Raw genomic sequence first — 24,452 nt, 5'->3', positions numbered from 1 at the left:
AAGGCTCTTTTCAGAGCCACCAAATCTTTCTAAACGAGCTATAGCATCAATGACATAGTAGTGTTCACACTGGAGGCATGGTAAGGTGCCCGGTTGTCCGCTAAAGGCCTTAATTACCAGACACACAGCTTGTGTTCGCCTTCCGTCCTTCACAACATGGGGCACTTTAAAAAAAAAAAAAATCTGTATACGTATACAGACTTGAGCATAAGTTACATTACTAGCTATTATAATTGGACATTCTTTCATATATATATATATATATATATAGAGACTTAAGCATAAGGTACATTACTGGCTCAAGCCTCGGCTGTTTCTTATCTTCTCCGTGATTTGTCACCAGCCTGTTACTTGCACGAAACAGGCACAATCTTCATCTATCCAGGGAACGAACAGACTACCGGCCTTCACAGTAAAACGACTGATGTTAAGTACAAGAAAAGTCTCAGTTCTAGCTCCTTCATCTCTTTCCAGGGCTAGGCACAAGTCTCCCTTCAGATAAGCGGGGCATGTTACGCGGGACGGTAATGCAATATCACTACACACGTTAAACTCAATTTACGTCCCTGTTGTTAAGCGTAGAAAGGCCACAGTGGCACTTACACCTGTCCCGCTAATTCGGGCGAATAACTTCCATGTATACATTTTAAACATGAATCAGCTCTTTAAGGTCGGGGTGGGTGGCTCTGAAAAGAGCCTTTGTGTTTTAGGTAAAGTATTTTTTTGCCGTTGAATTACTTGCTCTTAGCTGGCTTGTGGCTCTCGGTCTTCTTGGGCAGCAGCACTGCCTGGATGTTAGGCAGAACACCTCCCTGGGCGATGGTCACCCCACCGAGCAGCTTGTTGAGCTCTTCGTCGTTGCGTACAGCCAGCTGCAGGTGGCGGGGGATGATGCGGGTCTTCTTGTTGTCGCGGGCAGCGTTTCCGGCAAGCTCCAGAATCTCAGCCGTCAGATATTCCAGCACCGCGGCCAGGTAGACCGGGGCACCGGCACCCACTCGTTCCGCATAGTTTCCCTTCCTTAACAGACGATGCACGCGACCAACTGGGAACTGGAGACCAGCCCTGGATGAACGAGTCTTGGCCTTAGCCCGGGTTTTGCCGCCTTGTTTACCTCTTCCAGACATAATAGCTAACGGAGCAAAAAAGCTTTACAAATACAGATGGAAACCTGCGAAAGTGTAAGTGTAAAATACCGCCCTCCTCTTATATACTCAGCTACCCGATGCTGTCTGCTCTGTGATTGGCCTGCTTACAAATTAACCAATGCAGCTCAAGTTTATCCACAGACCAATCCGTATCTGAAGGGTTGAGTCAACGATGCTGCTTTTCGTCACACGACAATTCTACCCAATAGAGTAGCTTACAGCAGCGATGCCTCGTTTGCATAAGATCCCTATAAATAGAGCAGCTATAGCCGACGTACGGCACTTTTGCACACAGTCATTTCTTCTCGAATTTGAAGCGGTTATTTGTTGATAAGCTACAATGCCTGATCCAGCAAAGTCTGCGCCGGCGCCCAAGAAGGGCTCTAAGAAAGCGGTGACCAAGACCCAGAAGAAGGATGGGAAGAAGCGTAGAAAGACCAGGAAGGAGAGTTACGCCATTTACGTGTACAAGGTGCTGAAGCAGGTGCACCCTGATACCGGCATCTCCTCCAAGGCTATGGGCATCATGAACTCCTTTGTCAACGATATCTTTGAGCGCATTGCTGGGGAAGCTTCCCGCCTGGCTCACTACAACAAGCGCTCCACCATCACCTCCAGGGAGATCCAGACCGCCGTACGTCTGCTGCTGCCTGGAGAGCTGGCCAAGCACGCCGTGTCCGAGGGCACCAAGGCCGTCACCAAGTACACCAGCGCCAAGTAATCTCCCCTTCTCCCACCCACACCAACACAAAGGCTCTTTTCAGAGCCACCCACCTTCTCTCTAATCGAGCTGTAACTATGATGGTTTTTGCTGTGTCCAGGCTCACGGGATAAGTGCACACCGACAGACATAACTGACTTGTGACGTACCCTCTAGCTATTGTTAACCCTACTGGTTCAGAAAAAAAAAAAGTGCCTTTACTTACCACTTGCAAAGCTGCATTCTGTAGTTATCTTTCTAGGATCTGAATCCAGTTTCAAATATAGGACCGGTTCGTTACATTGCATATGTCACTGGTTAAATAAATAAATAGAAAAAGAAAAGATACATGCGACCCATAGGGCAGCAATGTTCCCCGTGTGCAGCTGCCGAAAATCGAAAGCATTCTGTTGGATGGAAACGTTGCAAAGTACTGTTAAATTGTAACAGTTGGTGCCTTTAAACATCACATTCGAATTTTCGATGAGCACCGTTGCCAATGGATCACTGTCTTTCTAAATGAAGGGTGCAGTATGTTAACGTAGCTCTATTGTACCCAGTTACTTCTGTGACTCGGTTCCGTTTCGATGCATTTAATTAAGGGTGAACACGTAATTCCTGCTCAGGCAAACTCGGTTCCCACTGTAACACACACACACACACACACACACCGAGTCCGGGAGCTATGGAAACGTTACAGTAGTTGTGATTATCAGAAGCAGTTTCCCAGTGGGAATGTTTTTGGTGATGTTTTTAATTTCCCGCCGATATCTGAGCGACTCTCATTGTGTGGGTCCTTTGTCGTTACCAATTCCCCCACTTTCAAAGTGAACATATACAATGTATCTATATCTATTCCACGTATAATAAAATGTAAAAAAAAATAAAACTATTATCGTCGGGACCGGTCTGGTCATTACGTTTCATCCACACAAATATTCACCACAACGTAGCTGAATAGTTTAGTTCTCTAATCAAGCTGAAATGTTACACTGGGTATTAATCAAGCTGAAATGTTACACTGGGTATTAACGAAGAAAACAATACCAAGAGAGCAGTTCATATAAATCTAAACATAAAACAATATCTTCTAGTAATGAACGAAAGGAAAACAATAAAAGGGTTGTGCTTATGAACGAATGGCAAGGCGATACAAGACTCCGCCTTTAAGTCCAAGTCACCCATCAGGTCCGCTCTTCCACTTTATAAAAGCCGCTGACAGGAAACTATACTCATTCTTACTGTTTGTCACAGAAGGATTTTTGAGAATGTCTGGAAGAGGTAAAGGCGGAAAGGGGCTCGGCAAAGGAGGCGCTAAGCGTCACAGGAAGGTTCTCCGTGACAACATCCAGGGCATTACCAAGCCTGCCATCCGTCGTCTAGCTAGGCGAGGGGGTGTTAAGCGTATCTCTGGACTCATCTACGAGGAGACCCGCGGTGTGCTGAAGGTGTTTCTGGAGAATGTCATTCGTGATGCCGTCACCTACACCGAGCACGCCAAGAGGAAGACTGTGACCGCTATGGACGTGGTCTATGCTCTGAAACGCCAGGGCCGTACTCTCTATGGGTTCGGGGGTTAAATTCCCAGGAGCATCTCACTCAGTCACCCACACACAAAGGCCCTTTTCAGGGCCACCCATCTTTTCTACGAGAGCGCTGTTACATCCTCCCTGTGTAATGCGGCTATTTGCCGGGTCCTAATATGAATTCATTCCCTCACACTAGCCGCACCGTTAGTGGATGCAGGCAGTGAGGTGCCACGGGTGCAGTGGTTCCTTTTTAGTGTCGGTGATTGTGTAATTTGGTAATCCGCAATTTGTTGACAGGGTTGCGGTACAAACCACGCTGGTAGCGACCACTGCACAGAGGCATATACGTTTTCCGGACAATTGTGTTTGAAAGGGTCACGATGAACGCAGATTTAACAACGATCCAGTCCGCCTTTCTCTGCGTTTTACTAAGCTCTATATACTGTGTATAAACCCTTGCACCTCACGATTTGCAGCAGTTACTCCAGCTGGGGATAATAAAAAAAAAAAAAAAAAAAATACGAGGCTGAGCTAAAGAGTTCTATAGTGGTGAATCACGCATCTTCCCTGACAGCTCTGCCACAGATTGCGCTGGCCCTATACAGAGGATGTAGGGCAGAACCGGCTGGGAGGTATGGTGCCACAGGTGAATGCGCCCCCCGGTTTACAGTGATTCATTGAAACGCGCACCAAAACGCTATATGCGCTATGAAGCGTTTATTAAAGAGTTGATACTTAACTTGTTTCATTATTCCCACTTCCAAGCACATCTGTCGAATTGTGAAGTGACTGAATTTAAGGGGCAAGCTACAACATTCTGGTGCACCTGTTGATTACTTACTGAAGGGCGCAGCCATCAGGCCACGCCGTGCGCTCACAGCTCTGTCGAGAGAGGGTGGGTGGCTCTGAAAAGAGCCTTTTGGGGGGAGAACAAGGGAGCGAGGATGCGGCGGTTCAGCCATTACTTCTTTGCCGCGGCTTTCTTGGGCTTGGCTGCCTTCTTGGCCGGACTTTTTGCGGCTTTGGGCTTCGCCGCCTTCTTGGCCGGACTCTTGGCGGCTTTGGGTTTCGCTGCCTTCTTGGCCGGACTCTTGGCGGCCGCCTTCTTCGGCTTCACCGCTTTAGGCTTCTTTGGGCTTTTGGCAGCTGCAGCCGCCTTTGCTGGCTTCTTCACCTTCTTCGGGCTCTTGGCTGCACTCGGAGCTTTCTTGGGCTTCTTCGGGGATTTGGCCACTTTCTTTGCAGCAGGTTTCTTGGGCTTCAGAGACTTCTGGGCGACCTTCTTGCTCTCCGCCTGCTTCTTATTGAGCTTGAAGGAGCCGGAAGCGCCGGTGCCTTTCACCTGGGTGAGAGTTCCTTTGGTGACCAAACTTTTCACGCCCAGCTTCACGCGGCTGTTGTTCTTCTCCACATCGTAGCCTCCGGCAGCCAGAGCTTTCTTCAGGGCGGCAAGAGAAACCCCGCTGCGCTCTTTGGAGGCGGCCACGGTTTTCACGATCAGCTCGGATACGCTGGGTCCAGAAGACTTGGCGCTTTTCTTGGCTCCTCCAGCAGCTTTCTTTGGCTGCCTCTTCTTTTTGGCTGCGCCTTCTGAAGGCGGAACAGCAGCGGCGGCGGGTGCGGTCTCTGCCATGGTGCGGTTGGATAGATCAGCAACAACAACAAAAAAACGCGGTATCGTTAAGTCACACACAGTCAGTGCCCTGAGCAGCTGATGTCTCTTATATAACCTGCCGGATGTGCTGTGATTGGCTGATCAGAGGGGAGCGTTCTGTGCTCCTATTGGCGGAACAAGCAGCCGTGTAAACCTTGTCCTAGCTTTCGAGTTTCACAAGATCTGCTCTCGCCCTGTGTTTTGCTAGCGCAGAAAAGGTGCATTTTTTATGGCATGAGAGGAACAGAGGACCGGTTCTCTTCACCACCTTCGTACTCCAAGGTCTCCCCTAACACCATATGGCAACCGCTAGCTTAAGCGCTAAGAAGGAGGCCAGGATTAGCCAGTGGCAGCTGACCCGCACCAGGCTAGATGTGCCCGGCATGGAACACATCTCTCTTCTTCTGTGAGGAGAATATGTCCATTCGGGACTTTTTTGCCTCCTTCTAGTCCAGAGGATGACAAAAGTCGCCTGCGGGACACTTTGTGCAGGACAGGGCGCATATTCAAACGCATTTAGATGATTTGTGAACTCCTGTACACACATTTGGATAACACAGGCAGGTGGCATCATGGTACTGGCACACACACAGGCAGGTGGCTTCAAGGTAACGGCACTCTTGTCTAAAGAATTCTTGCTACTGTGACAAGGTCAAAATACTTTCTAGACTCGACTGCTGGGATTTTTGTTTTGGTTCTGAGGAGTTTGCTTGTCGCTTCCTGTAATAGCCCATACAGCTAGTACGATGGCTATGGTTATCTAGTCCCATGTCTTGCTGCAATGAAATGGACCTCTAGCCAAGAGGAATGACGTTACAGTACTTGGGTCAGTAGCTCAGATCGTGATTTTGGTGCCAGAACTGTTGAAAATCTCCAGTATGAGGAGGCGTCCAACACATTGGACCAGGGGGCCAGCCACGTGTTACATAAAGATGTCATCGTTAATCTAGCAGAGAGGGCAGCCGACATCCACACTCCACAAGAGCTCAGGTGGATAACACAGGCAGGAAGCATCCTCATATGTTATCTAGCCACTCTGGCTACAATGACAAGCTCAGGACACCTAGCATATTCCATTGTCTGGTATTGTTCTGGATGTGAGGAATGCTGGTGACACTGGCACTAAATTGTCTCAAAATAATCCATGTAGCTATGTGACATTCCATGGCCTCGCCACGTTGACACGGTTGTGTTTTGAAAAAGGCAGAGAAGGGAGCCAAAAGTAGAGATTAGATAAATAGAGGATAGAAAAAAAGGAAACATATTTGTAGGAAGAATACTTGAACATCAGTGGTGCACCAACAAATAACTGTTCGAAAATAATAGTGTTACTATATGGTTTTAGACCAAGTAGCGTCCTAATAAATGCAGCCAGCATGGATACTGTAGGTGCAGAGGGGCGCCTGATATGAAGCATGCGGTCCAGTGGTAAATCACCATGCTGGAGGAGAGACTGGCACCTTTTAGAGGACACCATGAGCAGTTAGGCCCACCAACTTGCTGGCCAAGATTAGAGAAAAAAAAATCAGCCAAACTGTGGAGAATTTATATATGGCAAAAAATATGTATTGGCAAAGATTTCCCCCAAGCAATTGTTCTTCTGCACAAGAAAGATGCCACACCGGATATCTATTTAAAATGCACAGTTGAAATTAGCACCTGGAGCAAAAGACTGAATAGCGAGCCCAAATTTAGTAGTACACTATATTGGCCCAATGGAAGCGGTGTGCGAGTATCATTATGATGAGCATCACATTAGACTTTACATTTTACAGAGGAGGATAGGAGGAGGGAGAGGACTACTTTGTCCGCTTTCTCTACCTGCTGCCTCATGTCCTGACTATCCCTTCCGTTCTTACTTCTTGCCTCAGGTCTCCTTACCTGTACATCTTGTCACCTGTCTGTCTCCCCCTCCTTCTAGATTGTAAGCTCCATAGAGCAGGGCCCTCTCCCCTCCTGTACTCACAGCACCCTTCTTACATTTCAATTACAGCTCTCTTACTCACCTGCAATCTACACCTGCATCTCTTCTCACTCACTTCCCTATATATCTGCTGTATTGTGTACCAAGAGATGTGCTGCTAATTGCTAATTGTGCTGTTTTTGATCTTCTGTCACTGTTATGTCTAGTTCTGTTTACCCTGTACTGTTCTAATATGTTCTATTTGTACGGCGCTGCGTACCACGTGTGGCGCCTTATAAATAAAAAATATGGTACTTGTTTCCTAGCACGCCACACCGATTTACATCGGGGTGGTCGTGTCGGAAAAATCGACCGATTTTGGACCCGATTTTTTTTTTGAATGAAATGTAAATCGGGTCCCTGGGACCCGATTTTACATTGAATTCAATGTAAAATATTCCCAACCCCCCCAAATGTCACGGCGTACACCCAACCCCACGATAGACGCCAACCCGAAGCGTGGCGAGCGCAGCGAGCCCGCGAGGGGCGGCGGTGCGCGTCCTCCGACCTTTTCATTCCCCTACTATCCACGTCGGCGTGGAGTTGAGAATAGAATAGTGTGGCGAGCGCAGCGAGCCACCGAGCCCGAAGCGTGGCGAGGGGACGCGTATAACTTCACAGGTATACGCGTCCCCTCGCAGGGCTCGCTGTGCTCGCCACGCTTCGGGCTTCGCCGACGTGGATAGTAGGGGAATGAAAAGGTCGGAGGACGCGCACCGCCGCCCCTCGCGGGCTCGCTGCGCTCGCCACGCTTCGGGTTGGCGTCTATCGTGGGGTGACGACGGGGACATCTATAATGTGAAATGGGTCATATTGGCCCATTTCACATTTTTCACATTTTTTCAAGATTTCAATGTTAAAAAATATTTTAACATTGAAGCCTATGGAAAAATCGGGGGCATCGCGTCGGGACCAATGTTAATTCGTCGGGACGAATGTTAATATTTTTTAACATTGAAGTCTGAGGGGAAATCAGGGGCATCGCGTCGGTCGCGTCGGGACCATTGTTAACGGTCCCGACCGACGCGATGCCCCCGATATTGTCTCCTAGCCGGCAAAATGGACCTGATTTCAAAGGAAATCGGGTCCATCGTATGGATCGTGTACCTTAACTTAAAGGTACACGATCCATACGATTGTGGCCGTGCTAGGAAACAACAATCGTTTTTATTCTCTATTACTGTACACTCAGGTCTCTTGTATATTCATTGTTCTTATAGCCATATAATACCCTAGATCAGGGGTTCCCAATCTTTTTTGATTCACGGCACCCTAGAGAATCAGAATTTTTTTCATGGCACCCCTAGGTCCAAATTTTTTTTATTAGATTGGGTTTATATGCGATTCTTAGCGGCAGTTATGTGGTAAAGGGCAGGATTAGCTTCTGTTTGTACACATTGTATGATTGGCAGCCACCAGCACTGGTTTTGCTCATAAATAATTAACCATTCATAATTTGAGTTGGTCCTGGACCACCAAGCCGCGGCACCCCTGCAAGTGTCCCGAGGCACCCCAGGGAGCCACGGCACACAGTTTGGGAACCACTGCCCTAGATGGTTTGTGAACTCCGCTGACTGTCATAAAAATATTACCCCCCCCCCCCCCTTTAATTGTCATGGGGAAATGGAAATTAACTAATAGACTGTGCATCAATATAAATCCAGTTCTAACAACAATATACGTGTTATGTGATTATTATTTGCACCGAGAGCATCTTCACTGTAAACCTCAATACGATCTAGACTAGAAAGTGTCCACAGAGAAAGTAAAAGCGGAAAATAGAGTAATATTACATTTACTTTCTCAGTTTTCTGACATTCACCTTGTGGTCTAAGTGGATACTTTGTCACAGATTGATATCACTAATGTTTTAATAGAATAGTAGCAATACTATAACAATGTTTCCCATTAGTATCATACATGCGGTACTTTTAATTATTTTCAAAGCCACTCAGACAATATGAGAACAGAGCTAGCTCTAACATATGCAGAGAGCAGTACTAGGGGGGAGTAGGACAGTTCCCCAGGGCCCCCGTATTTTAGGGGACCCTCTGTCCGGAGCTGCTCTGCTCCTGCTGTCAAACCTAAAAAAGCCTCCACCGCCAGCAGCAGCGGAGGTTGGAGAGAGGCAGCAGATAGAGAGGAGTCCTGGATTGGATTCCCAGCCTTCGTGTGTCCTTCTCTCCCTCCCTGAGGTAAGTGTGGCGGTGGGACTGGGGAGGGCACGGTGTGCCGAGGGCTTAATCCGGCTCTGAGTCTGACCTCATAAATATATTTTTTTTTCTGCTTCGGCGATCCATCAGTGATCGTAATACTGTGAAAGTGCCATGCTCTGCAGATACTGTGACCTGTTGTTGTTACAGCAATCTCATAGTACGATCTCCCGGGTTTCAGACACCTGTAAGGCACTTCTATTGTTCCCATGCAGTACTTTCCCCGCCCATGGTAGCTATGGTATGTAATGTAATATAATATGTTTACGTTTATTTTCCAAAACGCTTTAGCCCAGAGTTCCTTGTTGTGATGGTGCAATGTAGTATCACCGCCGTGTGCTATGCATATAAGGGACCATTGGGTCGGTGTCCCTTCTCGCTCGGATCATGATGCCAGAACATACTTCTCGTTCATTCTGGTGACTAACACGTGACCTAACCTCCTCGCGTCATTTCGTTCCCGCGCCCGCCTGTTCTATACAATAAAGGGAGAAAACGGAACGTCATAGAGGACTCGTTTGAAAACGAGAATGCCAATCAGGAGGGTGGATGCCCTTAGCTCACCCAATGACAGCGCAGCACTGTGTATAAATGGAGATGGCAGCGGCTGAATTCGATTCACTTTTCTTTCTACAGAACAGACAGAGGTGCTGAAGTGCGTGTTGAAGAAGGATGGCCAGGACAAAGCAAACCGCTCGCAAATCTACTGGCGGGAAAGCTCCCCGCAAGCAGCTAGCAACCAAGGCTGCCCGGAAAAGCGCCCCAGCTACCGGCGGCGTGAAGAAGCCTCACCGCTACCGACCCGGGACTGTGGCTCTCCGTGAGATCCGCCGCTACCAGAAATCCACCGAGCTGCTCATCCGCAAGCTGCCCTTCCAGCGCCTGGTGCGTGAGATCGCCCAGGACTTCAAGACCGACCTGCGCTTCCAGAGCTCTGCTGTCATGGCCCTGCAAGAGGCCAGCGAAGCTTATCTGGTGGGGCTCTTCGAGGACACCAACCTGTGCGCCATCCACGCCAAGAGGGTGACCATCATGCCAAAAGACATCCAGCTGGCCCGCAGGATCCGTGGGGAGAGGGCATAGATACTTGGCACTCCTAGAAACCCAACAACGACAACAAAGGCTCTTTTCAGAGCCACCAAATCTTTCTAAACGAGCTATAGCATCAATGACATAGTAGTGTTCACACTGGAGGCATGGTAAGGTGCCCGGTTGTCCGCTAAAGGCCTTAATTACCAGACACACAGCTTGTGTTCGCCTTCCGTCCTTCACAACATGGGGCACTATAAAAAAAAAAAAAAAAATCTGTATACGTATACAGACTTGAGCATAAGTTACATTACTAGCTATTATAATTAAACATTCTTTCATATATATGAGACTTAAGCATAAGGTACATTACTGGCTCAAGCCTCGGCTGTTTCTTATCTTCTCCGTGATTTGTCACCAGCCTGTTACTTGCACGACACAGGCACAATCTTCATCTATCCAGGGGAACGAACAGACTACCGGCCTTCACAGTAAACGATTGATGTTAAGTACAAGAAAAGTCTCAGTTCTAGCTCCTTCATCTCTTTCCAGGGCTAGGCACAAGTCTCCCTTCAGATAAGCGGGGCATGTTACGCGGGACGGTAATGCAATTTCACTACACACGTTAAACTCAATTTACGTCCCTGTTGTTAAGCGTAGAAAGGCCACAGTGGCACTTACACCTGTCCCGCTAATTCGGGCGAATAACTTCCATGTATACATTTTAAACATGAATCAGCTCTTTAAGGTCGGGGTGGGTGGCTCTGAAAAGAGCCTTTGTGTTTTAGGTAAAATATTTTTTTGCCGTTGAATTACTTGCTCTTAGCTGGCTTGTGGCTCTCGGTCTTCTTGGGCAGCAGCACTGCCTGGATGTTAGGCAGAACACCTCCCTGGGCGATGGTCACCCCACCGAGCAGCTTGTTGAGCTCTTCGTCGTTGCGTACAGCCAGCTGCAGGTGGCGGGGGATGATGCGGGTCTTCTTGTTGTCGCGGGCAGCGTTTCCGGCAAGCTCCAGAATCTCAGCCGTCAGATATTCCAGCACCGCGGCCAGGTAGACCGGGGCACCGGCACCCACTCGTTCCGCATAGTTTCCCTTCCTTAACAGACGATGCACGCGACCAACTGGGAACTGGAGACCAGCCCTGGATGAACGAGTCTTGGCCTTAGCCCGGGTTTTGCCGCCTTGTTTACCTCTTCCAGACATAATAGCTAACGGAGCAAAAAAGCTTTACAAATACAGATGGAAACCTGCAAAAGTGTAAGTGTAAAATACCGCCCTCCTCTTATATACTCAGTTACCCGATGCTGTCTGCTCTGTGATTGGCCTGCTTACAAATTAACCAATGCAGCTCAAGTTTATCCACAGACCAATCCGTATCTGAAGGGTGGAGTCAACGATGCTGCTTTTCGTCACACGACAATTCTACCCAATAGAGTAGCTTACAGCAGCGATGCCTCGTTTGCATAAGATCCCTATAAATAGAGCAGCTATAGCCGACGTACGGCACTTTTGCACACAGTCATTTCTTCTCGAATTTGAAGCGGTTATTTGTTGATAAGCTACAATGCCTGATCCAGCAAAGTCTGCGCCGGCGCCCAAGAAGGGCTCTAAGAAAGCGGTGACCAAGACCCAGAAGAAGGATGGGAAGAAGCGTAGAAAGACCAGGAAGGAGAGTTACGCCATTTACGTGTACAAGGTGCTGAAGCAGGTGCACCCTGATACCGGCATCTCCTCCAAGGCTATGGGCATCATGAACTCCTTTGTCAACGATATCTTTGAGCGCATTGCTGGGGAAGCTTCCCGCCTGGCTCACTACAACAAGCGCTCCACCATCACCTCCAGGGAGATCCAGACCGCCGTACGTCTGCTGCTGCCTGGAGAGCTGGCCAAGCACGCCGTGTCCGAGGGCACCAAGGCCGTCACCAAGTACACCAGCGCCAAGTAATCTCCCCTTCTCCCACCCACACCAACACAAAGGCTCTTTTCAGAGCCACCCACCTTCTCTCTAATCGAGCTGTAACTATGATGGTTTTTGCTGTGTCCAGGCTCACGGGATAAGTGCACACCGACAGACATAACTGACTTGTGACGTACCCTCTAGCTATTGTTAACCCTACTGGTTCAGAAAAAAAAAAGTGCCTTTACTTACCACTTGCAAAGCTGCATTCTGTAGTTATCTTTCTAGGATCTGAATCCAGTTTCAAATATAGGACCGGTTCGTTACATTGCATATGTCACTGGTTAAATAAATAAATAGAAAAAGAAAAGATACATGCGACCCATAGGGCAGCAATGTTCCCCGTGTGCAGCTGCCGAAAATCGAAAGCATTCTGTTGGATGGAAACGTTGCAAAGTACTGTTAAATTGTAACAGTTGGTGCCTTTAAACATCACATTCGAATTTTCGATGAGCACCGTTGCCAATGGATCACTGTCTTTCTAAATGAAGGGTGCAGTATGTTAACGTAGCTCTATTGTACCCAGTTACTTCTGTGACTCGGTTCCGTTTCGATGCATTTAATTAAGGGTGAACACGTAATTCCTGCTCAGGCAAACTCGGTTCCCACTGTAACACACACACACACACACACACACACCGAGTCCGGGAGCTATGGAAACGTTACAGTAGTTGTGATTATCAGAAGCAGTTTCCCAGTGGGAATGTTTTTGGTGATGTTTTTAATTTCCCGCCGATATCTGAGCGACTCTCATTGTGTGGGTCCTTTGTCGTTACCAATTCCCCCACTTTCAAAGTGAACATATACAATGTATCTATATCTATTCCACGTATAATAAAATGTAAAAAAAATAAAACTATTATCGTCGGGACCGGTCTGGTCATTACGTTTCATCCACACAAATATTCACCACAACGTAGCTGAATAGTTTAGTTCTCTAATCAAGCTGAAATGTTACACTGGGTATTAATCAAGCTGAAATGTTACACTGGGTATTAACGAAGAAAACAATACCAAGAGAGCAGTTCATATAAATCTAAACATAAAACAATATCTTCTAGTAATGAACGAAAGGAAAACAATAAAAGGGTTGTGCTTATGAACGAATGGCAAGGCGATACAAGACTCCGCCTTTAAGTCCAAGTCACCCATCAGGTCCGCTCTTCCACTTTATAAAAGCCGCTGACAGGAAACTATACTCATTCTTACTGTTTGTCACAGAAGGATTTTTGAGAATGTCTGGAAGAGGTAAAGGCGGAAAGGGGCTCGGCAAAGGAGGCGCTAAGCGTCACAGGAAGGTTCTCCGTGACAACATCCAGGGCATTACCAAGCCTGCCATCCGTCGTCTAGCTAGGCGAGGGGGTGTTAAGCGTATCTCTGGACTCATCTACGAGGAGACCCGCGGTGTGCTGAAGGTGTTTCTGGAGAATGTCATTCGTGATGCCGTCACCTACACCGAGCACGCCAAGAGGAAGACTGTGACCGCTATGGACGTGGTCTATGCTCTGAAACGCCAGGGCCGTACTCTCTATGGGTTCGGGGGTTAAATTCCCAGGAGCATCTCACTCAGTCACCCACACACAAAGGCCCTTTTCAGGGCCACCCATCTTTTCTACGAGAGCGCTGTTACATCCTCCCTGTGTAATGCGGCTATTTGCCGGGTCCTAATATGAATTCATTCCCTCACACTAGCCGCACCGTTAGTGGATGCAGGCAGTGAGGTGCCACGGGTGCAGTGGTTCCTTTTTAGTGTCGGTGATTGTGTAATTTGGTAATCCGCAATTTGTTGACAGGGTTGCGGTACAAACCACGCTGGTAGCGACCACTGCACAGAGGCATATACGTTTTCCGGACAATTGTGTTTGAAAGGGTCACGATGAACGCAGATTTAACAACGATCCAGTCCGCCTTTCTCTGCGTTTTACTAAGCTCTATATACTGTGTATAAACCCTTGCACCTCACGATTTGCAGCAGTTACTCCAGCTGGGGATAATAAAAAAAAAAAAAAAAAAATACGAGGCTGAGCTAAAGAGTTCTATAGTGGTGAATCACGCATCTTCCCTGACAGCTCTGCCACAGATTGCGCTGGCCCTATACAGAGGATGTAGGGCAGAACCGGCTGGGAGGTATGGTGCCACAGGTGAATGCGCCCCCCGGTTTACAGTGATTCATTGAAACGCGCACCAAAACGCTATATGCGCTATGAAGCGTTTATTAAAGAGTTGATACTTAACTTGTTTCATTATTCCCACTTCCAAGCACATCTGTCGAATTGTGAAGTGACTGAATTTAAGGGGCAAGCTACAACATTCTGGTGCACCTGTTGATTACTTACTGAAGGGCGCAGCCATCAGGCCACGCCGTGCGCTCACAGCTCTGTCGAGAGAGGGTGGGTGGCTCTGAAAAGAGCCTTTTGGGGGGAGAACAAGGGAGCGAGGATGCGGCGGTTCAGCCATTACTTCTTTGCCGCGGCTTTCTTGGGCTTGGCTGCCTTCTTGGCCGGACTTTTTGCGGCTTTGGGCTTCGCCGCCTTCTTGGCCGGACTCTTGGCGGCTTTGGGTTTCGCTGCCTTCTTGGCCGGACTCTTGGCGGCCGCCTTCTTCGGCTTCACCGCTTTAGGCTTCTTTGGGCTTTTGGCAGCTGCAGCCGCCTTTGCTGGCTTCTTCACCTTCTTCGGGCTCTTGGCTGCACTCGGAGCTTTCTTGGGCTTCTTCGGGGATTTGGCCACTTTCTTTGCAGCAGGTTTCTTGGGCTTCAGAGACTTCTGGGCGACCTTCTTGCTCTCCGCCTGCTTCTTATTGAGCTTGAAGGAGCCGGAAGCGCCGGTGCCTTTCACCTGGGTGAGAGTTCCTTTGGTGACCAAACTTTTCACGCCCAGCTTCACGCGGCTGTTGTTCTTCTCCACATCGTAGCCTCCGGCAGCCAGAGCTTTCTTCAGGGCGGCAAGAGAAACCCCGCTGCGCTCTTTGGAGGCGGCCACGGTTTTCACGATCAGCTCGGATACGCTGGGTCCAGAAGACTTGGCGCTTTTCTTGGCTCCTCCAGCAGCTTTCTTTGGCTGCCTCTTCTTTTTGGCTGCGCCTTCTGAAGGCGGAACAGCAGCGGCGGCGGGTGCGGTCTCTGCCATGGTGCGGTTGGATAGATCAGCAACAACAACAAAAAAACGCGGTATCGTTAAGTCACACACAGTCAGTGCCCTGAGCAGCTGATGTCTCTTATATAACCTGCCGGATGTGCTGTGATTGGCTGATCAGAGGGGAGCGTTCTGTGCTCCTATTGGCGGAACAAGCAGCCGTGTAAACCTTGTCCTAGCTTTCGAGTTTCACAAGATCTGCTCTCGCCCTGTGTTTTGCTAGCGCAGAAAAGGTGCATTTTTTATGGCATGAGAGGAACAGAGGACCGGTTCTCTTCACCACCTTCGTACTCCAAGGTCTCCCCTAACACCATATGGCAACCGCTAGCTTAAGCGCTAAGAAGGAGGCCAGGATTAGCCAGTGGCAGCTGACCCGCACCAGGCTAGATGTGCCCGGCATGGAACACATCTCTCTTCTTCTGTGAGGAGAATATGTCCATTCGGGACTTTTTTGCCTCCTTCTAGTCCAGAGGATGACAAAAGTCGCCTGCGGGACACTTTGTGCAGGACAGGGCGCATATTCAAACGCATTTAGATGATTTGTGAACTCCTGTACACACATTTGGATAACACAGGCAGGTGGCATCATGGTACTGGCACACACACAGGCAGGTGGCTTCAAGGTAACGGCACTCTTGTCTAAAGAATTCTTGCTACTGTGACAAGGTCAAAATACTTTCTAGACTCGACTGCTGGGATTTTTGTTTTGGTTCTGAGGAGTTTGCTTGTCGCTTCCTGTAATAGCCCATACAGCTAGTACGATGGCTATGGTTATCTAGTCCCATGTCTTGCTGCAATGAAATGGACCTCTAGCCAAGAGGAATGACGTTACAGTACTTGGGTCAGTAGCTCAGATCGTGATTTTGGTGCCAGAACTGTTGAAAATCTCCAGTATGAGGAGGCGTCCAACACATTGGACCAGGGGGCCAGCCATGTGTTACATAAAGATGTCATCGTTAATCTAGCAGAGAGGGCAGCCGACATCCACACTCCACAAGAGCTCAGGTGGATAACACAGGCAGGAAGCATCCTCATATGTTATCTAGCCACTCTGGCTACAATGACAAGCTCAGGACACCTAGCATATTCCATTGTCTGGTATTGTTCTGGATGTGAGGAATGCTGGTGACACTGGCACTAAATTGTCTCAAAATAATCCATGTAGCTATGTGACATTCCATGGCCTCGCCACGTTGACACGGTTGTGTTTTGAAAAAGGCAGAGAAGGGAGCCGAAAGTAGAGATTAGATAAATAGAGGATAGAAAAAAAGGAAACATATTTGTAGGAAGAATACTTGAACATCAGTGGTGCACCAACAAATAACTGTTCGAAAATAATAGTGTTACTATATGTTTTTTTAGACCAAGTAGCGTCCTAATAAATGCAGCCAGCATGGATACTGTAGGTGCAGAGGGGCGCCTGATATGAAGCATGCGGTCCAGTGGTAAATCACCATGCTGGAGGAGAGACTGGCACCTTTTAGAGGACACCATGAGCAGTTAGGCCCACCAACTTGCTGGCCAAGATTAGAGAAAAAAATCAGCCAAACTGTGGAGAATTTATATATGGCAAAAAATATGTATTGGCAAAGATTTCCCCCAAGCAATTGTTCTTCTGCACAAGAAAGATGCCACACCGGATATCTATTTAAAATGCACAGTTGAAATTAGCACCTGGAGCAAAAGACTGAATAGCGAGCCCAAATTTAGTAGTACACTATATTGGCCCAATGGAAGCGGTGTGCGAGTATCATTATGATGAGCATCACATTAGACTTTACATTTTACAGAGGAGGATAGGAGGAGGGAGAGGACTACTTTGTCCGCTTTCTCTACCTGCTGCCTCATGTCCTGACTATCCCTGCCGTTCTTACTTCTTGCCTCAGGTCTCCTTACCTGTACATCTTGTCACCTGTCTGTCTCCCCCTCCTTCTAGATTGTAAGCTCCATAGAGCAGGGCCCTCTCCCCTCCTGTACTCACAGCACCCTTCTTACATTTCAATTACAGCTCTCTTACTCACCTGCAATCTACACCTGCATCTCTTCTCACTCACTTCCCTATATATCTGCTGTATTGTGTACCAAGAGATGTGCTGCTAATTGCGCTGTTTTTGATCTTCTGTCACTGTTATGTCTAGTTCTGTTTACCCTGTACTGTTCTAATATGTTCTATTTGTACGGCGCTGCGTACCACGTGTGGCGCCTTATAAATAAAAAATATGGTACTTGTTTCCTAGCACGGCCACACCGATTTACATCGGGGTGGTCGTGTCGACGGCCACACCGATTTACATCGGGGTGGTCGTGTCGGAAAAATCGGGTCGATCGCATCGCATGCGATTTGGTCGCATGCGATGCGATCGACGCGACCGACCGATTTTGGACCCGGTTTTTTTTTTTAATGAAATGTAAATCGGGTCCCTGGGACCCGATTTTACATTGAATTCAATGTAAAATATTCCCAACCCCCCCAAATGTCACGGCGTACACCCCACCCCACGATAGACGCCAACCCAAAGCGTGGCGAGCGCAGCGAGCCCGCGAGGGGCGGTGGTGCGCGTCCTCCGACCTTTTCATTCCCCTACTATCCACGTCGGCGTGGAGTTGAGAATAGAATAGTGTGGCGAGCGCAGCGAGCCACCGAGCCCGAAGCGTGGCGAGGGGACGCGTATACACGTCCCCTCGCCGGGGGTATACGCGTCCCCTCGCCGGGCTCGCCACGCTTCGGGCTCGGTGGCTCGCTGCGCTCGCCACACTATTCTATTCTCAACTCCACGCCGACGTGGATTGTAGGGGAATGAAAAGGTCGGAGGACGCGCACCGCCGCCACTCGCGGGCTCGCTGCGCTCGCCACGCTTCGGGTTGGCGTCTATCGTGGGGTGACGACGGGGACATCTATAATGTGAAATGGGTCATATTGGCCCATTTCACATTTTTCACATTTTTTCAAGATTTCAATGTTAAAAAATATTTTAACATTGAAGCCTATGGAAAAATCGGGGGCATCGCGTCGGGACCAATGTTAATGGTAGCGACCGACGCGATGCCCCCGATATTTTACCTTTCCCGACAAGATTTCAATGTTAAAATATTTTTTAACATTGAAGCCTATGGGGAAATCGGGGGCATCGCGTCGGTCGCGTCGGGACCATTGTTAATGGTCCCGACCGACGCGATGCCCCCGATATTGTCTCCTAGCCGGCAAAATGGACCTGATTTCAAAGGAAATCGGGTCCATCGTATGGATCGTGTACCTTAACTTAAAGGTACACGATCCATACGATTGTGGCCGTGCTAGGAAACAACAATCGTTTTTATTCTCTATTACTGTACACTCAGGTCTCTTGTATATTCATTGTTCTTATAGCCATATACTACCCTAGATGGTTTGTGAACTCCGCTGACTGTCATAAAAATATTACCCCCCCCCCCCCCCCCCTTAATTGTCATGGGGAAATGGAAATTAACTAATAGACTGTGCATCAATATAAATCCAGTTCTAACAACAATATACGTATTATGTTGTAACTGATTATTATTTGCACCGAGAGCATCTTCACTGTAAACCTCAATACGATCTAGACTAGAAAGCGTCCACTGAGAAAGTAAAAGCGGAAAATAGAGTAATATTACATTTACTTTCTCAGTTTTCTGACATTCACCTTGTGGTCTAAGTGGATACTTTGTCACAGATTGATATCACTAATGTTTCAATAGAATAGTAGCAATACTATAACAATGTTTCCCATTAGTATCATACATGCGGTACTTTTGATTATTTTCAAAGCCACTCAGACAATATGAGAACAGAGCTAGCTCTAACATATGCAGAGAGCAGTACTAGGGTGAAGTAGGACAGTTCCCCAGGGCCCCCGTATTTTAGGGGACCCTCTGTCCGGAGCTGCTCTGCTCCTGCTGTCAAACCTAAAAAGCCTCCACCGCCAGCAGCAGCGGAGGTTGGAGAGAGGCAGCAGATAGAGAGGAGTCCTGGATTGGAGTCCCAGCCTTCGTGTGTCCTTCTCTCCCTCCCTGAGGTAAGTGTGGCGGTGGGACTGGGGAGGGCACGGTGTGTGGGCTGACCGAGGGCTTAATCCGGCTCTGAGTCTGACCTCATAAATATATATTTTTTTTTTCTGCTTCGGCGATCCATCAGTGATCGTAATACTGTGAAAGTGCCATGCTCTGCAGATACTGTGACCTGTTGTTGTTACAGCAATCTCATAGTACGATCTCCCGGGTTTCAGACACCTGTAAGGCACTTCTATTGTTCCCATGCAGTACTTTCCCCGCCCATGGTAGCTATGGTATGTAATGTAATATAATATGTTTACGTTTATTTTCCAAAACGCTTTAGCCCAGAGTTCCTTGTTGTGATGGTGCAATGTAGTATCACCGCCGTGTGCTATGCATATAAGGGACCATTGGGTCGGTGTCCCTTCTCGCTCGGATCATGATGCCAGCACATACTTCTCGTTCATTCTGGTGACTAACACGTGACCTAACCTCCTCGCGTCATTTCGTTCCCGCGCCCGCCTGTTCTATACAATAAAGGGAGAAAACGGAACGTCATAGAGGACTCGTTTGAAAACGAGAATGACTTTGCCAATCAGGAGGGTGGATGCCCTTAGCTCACCCAATGACAGCGCAGCACTGTGTATAAATGGAGATGGCAGCGGCTGAATTCGATTCACTTTTCTTTCTACAGAACAGACTGAGGTGCTGAAGTGCGTGTTGAAGAAGGATGGCCAGGACAAAGCAAACCGCTCGCAAATCTACTGGCGGGAAAGCTCCCCGCAAGCAGCTAGCAACCAAGGCTGCCCGGAAAAGCGCCCCAGCTACCGGCGGCGTGAAGAAGCCTCACCGCTACCGACCCGGGACTGTGGCTCTCCGTGAGATCCGCCGCTACCAGAAATCCACCGAGCTTCTCATCCGCAAGCTGCCCTTCCAGCGCCTGGTGCGTGAGATCGCCCAGGACTTCAAGACCGACCTGCGCTTCCAGAGCTCTGCTGTCATGGCCCTGCAAGAGGCCAGCGAAGCTTATCTGGTGGGGCTCTTCGAGGACACCAACCTGTGCGCCATCCACGCCAAGAGGGTGACCATCATGCCAAAAGACATCCAGCTGGCCCGCAGGATCCGTGGGGAGAGGGCATAGATACTTGGCACTTCTAGAAACCCAACAACGACAACAAAGGCTCTTTTCAGAGCCACCAAATCTTTCTAAACGAGCTATAGCATCAATGACATAGTAGTGTTCACACTGGAGGCATGGTAAGGTGCCCGGTTGTCCGCTAAAGGCCTTAATTACCAGACACACAGCTTGTGTTCGCCTTCCGTCCTTCACAACATGGGGCACTTTAAAAAAAAAATCTGTATACGTATACAGACTTGAGCATAAGTTACATTACTAGCTATTATAATTGGACATTCTTTCATATATATATATTTATATGAGACTTAAGCATAAGGTACATTACTGGCTCAAGCCTCGGCTGTTTCTTATCTTCTCCGTGATTTGTCACCAGCCTGTTACTTGCACGAAACAGGCACAATCTTCATCTATCCAGGGAACGAACAGACTACCGGCCTTCACAGTAAAACGACTGATGTTAAGTACAAGAAAAGTCTCAGTTCTAGCTCCTTCATCTCTTTCCAGGGCTAGGCACAAGTCTCCCTTCAGATAAGCGGGGCATGTTACGCGGGACGGTAATGCAATATCACTACACACGTTAAACTCAATTTACGTCCCTGTTGTTAAGCGTAGAAAGGCCACAGTGGCACTTACACCTGTCCCGCTAATTCGGGCGAATAACTTCCATGTATACATTTTAAACATGAATCAGCTCTTTAAGGTCGGGGTGGGTGGCTCTGAAAAGAGCCTTTGTGTTTTAGGTAAAGTATTTTTTTGCCGTTGAATTACTTGCTCTTAGCTGGCTTGTGGCTCTCGGTCTTCTTGGGCAGCAGCACTGCCTGGATGTTAGGCAGAACACCTCCCTGGGCGATGGTCACCCCACCGAGCAGCTTGTTGAGCTCTTCGTCGTTGCGTACAGCCAGCTGCAGGTGGCGGGGGATGATGCGGGTCTTCTTGTTGTCGCGGGCAGCGTTTCCGGCAAGCTCCAGAATCTCAGCCGTCAGATATTCCAGCACCGCGGCCAGGTAGACCGGGGCACCGGCACCCACTCGTTCCGCATAGTTTCCCTTCCTTAACAGACGATGCACGCGACCAACTGGGAACTGGAGACCAGCCCTGGATGAACGAGTCTTGGCCTTAGCCCGGGTTTTGCCGCCTTGTTTACCTCTTCCAGACATAATAGCTAACGGAGCAAAAAAGCTTTACAAATACAGATGGAAACCTGCAAAAGTGTAAGTGTAAAATACCGCCCTCCTCTTATATACTCAGTTACCCGATGCTGTCTGCTCTGTGATTGGCCTGCTTACAAATTAACCAATGCAGCTCAAGTTTATCCACAGACCAATCCGTATCTGAAGGGTGGAGTCAACGATGCTGCTTTTCGTCACACGACAATTCTACCCAATAGAGTAGCTTACAGCAGCGATGCCTCGTTTGCATAAGATCCCTATAAATAGAGCAGCTATAGCCGACGTACGGCACTTTTGCACACAGTCATTTCTTCTCGAATTTGAAGGGGTTATTTGTTGATAAGCTACAATGCCAGATCCAGCAAAGTCTGCGCCGGCGCCCAAGAAGGGCTCTAAGAAAGCGGTGACCAAGACCCAGAAGAAGGATGGGAAGAAGCGTAGAAAGACCAGGAAGGAGAGTTATGCCATTTACGTGTACAAGGTGCTGAAGCAGGTGCACCCTGATACCGGCATCTCCTCCAAGGCTATGGGCATCATGAACTCCTTTGTCAACGATATCTTTGAGCGCATTGCTGGGGAAGCTTCCCGCCTGGCTCACTACAACAAGCGCTCCACCATCACCTCCAGGGAGATCCAGACCGCCGTACGTCTGCTGCTGCCTGGAGAGCTGGCCAAGCACGCCGTGTCCGAGGGCACCAAGGCCGTCACCAAGTACACCAGCGCCAAGTAATCTCCCCTTCTCCCACCCACACCAACACAAAGGCTCTTTTCAGAGCCACCCACCTTCTCTCTAATCGAGCTGTAACTATGATGGTTTTTGCTGTGTCCAGGCTCACGGGATAAGTGCACACCGACAGACATAACTGACTTGTGACGTACCCTCTAGCTATTGTTAACCCTACTGGTTCAAAAAAAAAAAAAAAAAAAAAATGCCTTTACTTACCACTTGCAAAGCTGCATTCTGTAGTTCTCTTTCTAGGATCTGAATCCAGTTTCAAATATAGGACCGGTTCGTTACATTGCAGATGTCACTGGTTAAATAAATAAATAAATAGAAAAAGAAAAGATACATGCGACCCATAGGGCAGCAATGTTCCCCGTGTGCAGCTGCCGAAAATCGAAAGCATTCTGTTGGATGGAAACGTTGCAAAGTACTGTTAAATTGTAACAGTTGGTGCCTTTAAACATCACATTCGAATTTTCGATGAGCACCGTTGCCAATGGATCACTGTCTTTCTAAATGAAGGGTGCAGTATGTTAACGTAGCTCTATTGTACCCAGTTACTTCTGTGACTCGGTTCCGTTTCGATGCATTTAATTAAGGGTGAACACGTAATTCCTGCTCAGGCAAACTCGGTTTCCACTGTAACACACACACACACACACACACACACACACACACACACACCGAGTCCGGGAGCTATGGAAACGTTAAAGTAGTTGTGATTATCAGAAGCAGTTTCCCAGTGGGAATGTTTTTGGTGATGTTTTTAATTTCCCGCCGATATCTGAGCGACTCTCATTGTGTGGGTCCTTTGTCGTTACCAATTCCCCCACTTTCAAAGTGAACATATACAATGTATCTATATCTATTCCACGTATAATAAAATGTAAAAAAAATAAAACTATTATCGTCGGGACCGGTCTGGTCATTACGTTTCATCCACACAAATATTCACCACAACGTAGCTGAATAGTTTAGTTCTCTAATCAAGCTGAAATGTTACACTGGGTATTAACGAAGAAAACAATACCAAGAGAGCAGTTCATATAAATCTAAACATAAAACAATATCTTCTAGTAATGAACGAAAGGAAAACAATAAAAGGGTTGTGCTTATGAACGAATGGCAAGGCGATACAAGACTCCGCCTTTAAGTCCAAGTCACCCATCAGGTCCGCTCTTCCACTTTATAAAAGCCGCTGACAGGAAACTATACTCATTCTTACTGTTTGTCACAGAAGGATTTTTGAGAATGTCTGGAAGAGGTAAAGGCGGAAAGGGGCTCGGCAAAGGAGGCGCTAAGCGTCACAGGAAGGTTCTCCGTGACAACATCCAGGGCATTACCAAGCCTGCCATCCGTCGTCTAGCTAGGCGAGGGGGTGTTAAGCGTATCTCTGGACTCATCTACGAGGAGACCCGCGGTGTGCTGAAGGTGTTTCTGGAGAATGTCATTCGTGATGCCGTCACCTACACCGAGCACGCCAAGAGGAAGACTGTGACCGCTATGGACGTGGTCTATGCTCTGAAACGCCAGGGCCGTACTCTCTATGGGTTCGGGGGTTAAATTCCCAGGAGCATCTCACTCAGTCACCCACACACAAAGGCCCTTTTCAGGGCCACCCATCTTTTCTACGAGAGCGCTGTTCCAACCTCCCTGTGTAATGCGGCTATTTGCCGGGTCCTAATATGAATTCATTCCCTCACACTAGCCGCACCGTTAGTGGATGCAGGCAGTGAGGTGCCACGGGTGCAGTGGTTCCTTTTTAGTGTCGGTGATTGTGTAATTTGGTAATCCGCAATTTGTTGACAGGGTTGCGGTACAAACCACGCTGGTAGCGACCACTGCACAGAGGCATATACGTTTTCCGGACAATTGTGTTTGAAAGGGTCACGATGAATGCAGATTTAACAACGATCCAGTCCGCCTTTCTCTGCGTTTTACTAAGCTCTATATACTGTGTATATACCCTTGCACCACACGATTTGCAGCAGTTACTCCAGCTGGGGATAATTAAAAAAAAAAAAAAAAAAAAAAATACACGAGGCTGAGCTAAAGAGTTCTATAGTGGTGAATCACGCATC

General features: G+C 48.1%; 13 protein-coding genes across 15 annotated transcripts; 8 read left to right on the top strand and 5 right to left on the bottom strand.

Annotated features, from left to right (window-relative positions):
• Positions 1–734: 734 nt before the first annotated feature.
• On the bottom strand, positions 735–1,127 carry LOC146055481 (histone H2A type 1). The gene has a single exon (XM_083168278.1). The coding sequence runs from the start codon at positions 1,125–1,127 to the stop codon at positions 735–737; it is 393 nt and encodes a 130-aa protein (XP_083024404.1).
• A 361-nt stretch (positions 1,128–1,488) lies between these two features.
• On the top strand, positions 1,489–1,869 carry LOC146055485 (histone H2B 1.1). Its single transcript, XM_083168282.1, has one exon. It carries the CDS (start codon positions 1,489–1,491, stop codon positions 1,867–1,869), a length of 381 nt encoding a protein of 126 aa, XP_083024408.1.
• A 1,247-nt stretch (positions 1,870–3,116) lies between these two features.
• Positions 3,117–3,428, top strand: LOC146055458 (histone H4). Its single transcript, XM_083168250.1, has one exon. It carries the CDS (start codon positions 3,117–3,119, stop codon positions 3,426–3,428), a length of 312 nt encoding a protein of 103 aa, XP_083024376.1.
• A 910-nt stretch (positions 3,429–4,338) lies between these two features.
• LOC146055462 (histone H1-like) lies at positions 4,339–5,081 on the bottom strand. 2 transcript variants are annotated; one of them, XM_083168256.1, is made up of 2 exons: positions 4,411–5,081; positions 4,339–4,377 (listed from the first exon to the last, which is right to left on the bottom strand). In XM_083168256.1, the coding sequence occupies exons 1-2, from the start codon at positions 5,008–5,010 to the stop codon at positions 4,339–4,341; spliced, it is 639 nt and encodes a 212-aa protein (XP_083024382.1). In that variant the 5' UTR covers positions 5,011–5,081. The 2 variants fall into 2 exon arrangements, with proteins under 2 accessions (XP_083024382.1, XP_083024381.1); XM_083168255.1 differs by having other exon boundaries at positions 4,339–5,081.
• Positions 5,082–9,879: 4,798 nt separating this feature from the next.
• On the top strand, positions 9,880–10,459 carry LOC146055450 (histone H3). Its single transcript, XM_083168243.1, has one exon. It carries the CDS (start codon positions 9,880–9,882, stop codon positions 10,288–10,290), a length of 411 nt encoding a protein of 136 aa, XP_083024369.1. The 3' UTR covers positions 10,291–10,459.
• A 589-nt stretch (positions 10,460–11,048) lies between these two features.
• On the bottom strand, positions 11,049–11,441 carry LOC146055473 (histone H2A type 1). The gene has a single exon (XM_083168271.1). It carries the CDS (start codon positions 11,439–11,441, stop codon positions 11,049–11,051), a length of 393 nt encoding a protein of 130 aa, XP_083024397.1.
• Positions 11,442–11,802: 361 nt separating this feature from the next.
• Positions 11,803–12,183, top strand: LOC146055483 (histone H2B 1.1). The gene has a single exon (XM_083168280.1). It carries the CDS (start codon positions 11,803–11,805, stop codon positions 12,181–12,183), a length of 381 nt encoding a protein of 126 aa, XP_083024406.1.
• A 1,247-nt stretch (positions 12,184–13,430) lies between these two features.
• On the top strand, positions 13,431–13,742 carry LOC146055459 (histone H4). The gene has a single exon (XM_083168251.1). The coding sequence runs from the start codon at positions 13,431–13,433 to the stop codon at positions 13,740–13,742; it is 312 nt and encodes a 103-aa protein (XP_083024377.1).
• Positions 13,743–14,651: 909 nt separating this feature from the next.
• LOC146055461 (histone H1-like) lies at positions 14,652–15,394 on the bottom strand. 2 transcript variants are annotated; one of them, XM_083168254.1, is made up of 2 exons: positions 14,724–15,394; positions 14,652–14,690 (listed from the first exon to the last, which is right to left on the bottom strand). In XM_083168254.1, exons 1-2 carry the CDS (start codon positions 15,321–15,323, stop codon positions 14,652–14,654), a joined length of 639 nt encoding a protein of 212 aa, XP_083024380.1. In that variant the 5' UTR covers positions 15,324–15,394. The 2 variants fall into 2 exon arrangements, with proteins under 2 accessions (XP_083024380.1, XP_083024379.1); XM_083168253.1 differs by having other exon boundaries at positions 14,652–15,394.
• Positions 15,395–20,070: 4,676 nt separating this feature from the next.
• On the top strand, positions 20,071–20,536 carry LOC146055447 (histone H3). The gene has a single exon (XM_083168241.1). It carries the CDS (start codon positions 20,071–20,073, stop codon positions 20,479–20,481), a length of 411 nt encoding a protein of 136 aa, XP_083024367.1. The 3' UTR covers positions 20,482–20,536.
• Positions 20,537–21,242: 706 nt separating this feature from the next.
• On the bottom strand, positions 21,243–21,635 carry LOC146055472 (histone H2A type 1). The gene has a single exon (XM_083168270.1). It carries the CDS (start codon positions 21,633–21,635, stop codon positions 21,243–21,245), a length of 393 nt encoding a protein of 130 aa, XP_083024396.1.
• A 361-nt stretch (positions 21,636–21,996) lies between these two features.
• LOC146055484 (histone H2B 1.1) lies at positions 21,997–22,377 on the top strand. The gene has a single exon (XM_083168281.1). It carries the CDS (start codon positions 21,997–21,999, stop codon positions 22,375–22,377), a length of 381 nt encoding a protein of 126 aa, XP_083024407.1.
• Positions 22,378–23,622: 1,245 nt separating this feature from the next.
• Positions 23,623–23,934, top strand: LOC146055460 (histone H4). The gene has a single exon (XM_083168252.1). It carries the CDS (start codon positions 23,623–23,625, stop codon positions 23,932–23,934), a length of 312 nt encoding a protein of 103 aa, XP_083024378.1.
• Positions 23,935–24,452: the final 518 nt, after the last annotated feature.

This window comes from Crinia signifera, unplaced genomic scaffold (assembly GCF_055691185.1).
Source record: "Crinia signifera unplaced genomic scaffold, ASM5569118v1 HAP2_SCAFFOLD_443, whole genome shotgun sequence".
NCBI classification, from domain to species: domain Eukaryota; kingdom Metazoa; phylum Chordata; class Amphibia; order Anura; family Myobatrachidae; genus Crinia; species Crinia signifera.
Note: the sequence above shows the minus strand (reverse complement) of the source record. Positions and strands in the feature narration are given on the sequence as shown.

Excerpts from the sequence above, each read along its gene's own strand:
- LOC146055481 (XM_083168278.1), bottom strand. The coding sequence starts at position 1,127 with ATGTCTGGAAGAGGTAAACAAGGCGGCAAAACCCGGGCTAAGGCCAAG.
- LOC146055485 (XM_083168282.1), top strand. The coding sequence starts at position 1,489 with ATGCCTGATCCAGCAAAGTCTGCGCCGGCGCCCAAGAAGGGCTCTAAG.
- LOC146055458 (XM_083168250.1), top strand. The coding sequence starts at position 3,117 with ATGTCTGGAAGAGGTAAAGGCGGAAAGGGGCTCGGCAAAGGAGGCGCT.
- LOC146055462 (XM_083168255.1), bottom strand. The coding sequence starts at position 5,010 with ATGGCAGAGACCGCACCCGCCGCCGCTGCTGTTCCGCCTTCAGAAGGC.
- LOC146055450 (XM_083168243.1), top strand. The coding sequence starts at position 9,880 with ATGGCCAGGACAAAGCAAACCGCTCGCAAATCTACTGGCGGGAAAGCT.
- LOC146055473 (XM_083168271.1), bottom strand. The coding sequence starts at position 11,441 with ATGTCTGGAAGAGGTAAACAAGGCGGCAAAACCCGGGCTAAGGCCAAG.
- LOC146055483 (XM_083168280.1), top strand. The coding sequence starts at position 11,803 with ATGCCTGATCCAGCAAAGTCTGCGCCGGCGCCCAAGAAGGGCTCTAAG.
- LOC146055459 (XM_083168251.1), top strand. The coding sequence starts at position 13,431 with ATGTCTGGAAGAGGTAAAGGCGGAAAGGGGCTCGGCAAAGGAGGCGCT.
- LOC146055461 (XM_083168253.1), bottom strand. The coding sequence starts at position 15,323 with ATGGCAGAGACCGCACCCGCCGCCGCTGCTGTTCCGCCTTCAGAAGGC.
- LOC146055447 (XM_083168241.1), top strand. The coding sequence starts at position 20,071 with ATGGCCAGGACAAAGCAAACCGCTCGCAAATCTACTGGCGGGAAAGCT.
- LOC146055472 (XM_083168270.1), bottom strand. The coding sequence starts at position 21,635 with ATGTCTGGAAGAGGTAAACAAGGCGGCAAAACCCGGGCTAAGGCCAAG.
- LOC146055484 (XM_083168281.1), top strand. The coding sequence starts at position 21,997 with ATGCCAGATCCAGCAAAGTCTGCGCCGGCGCCCAAGAAGGGCTCTAAG.
- LOC146055460 (XM_083168252.1), top strand. The coding sequence starts at position 23,623 with ATGTCTGGAAGAGGTAAAGGCGGAAAGGGGCTCGGCAAAGGAGGCGCT.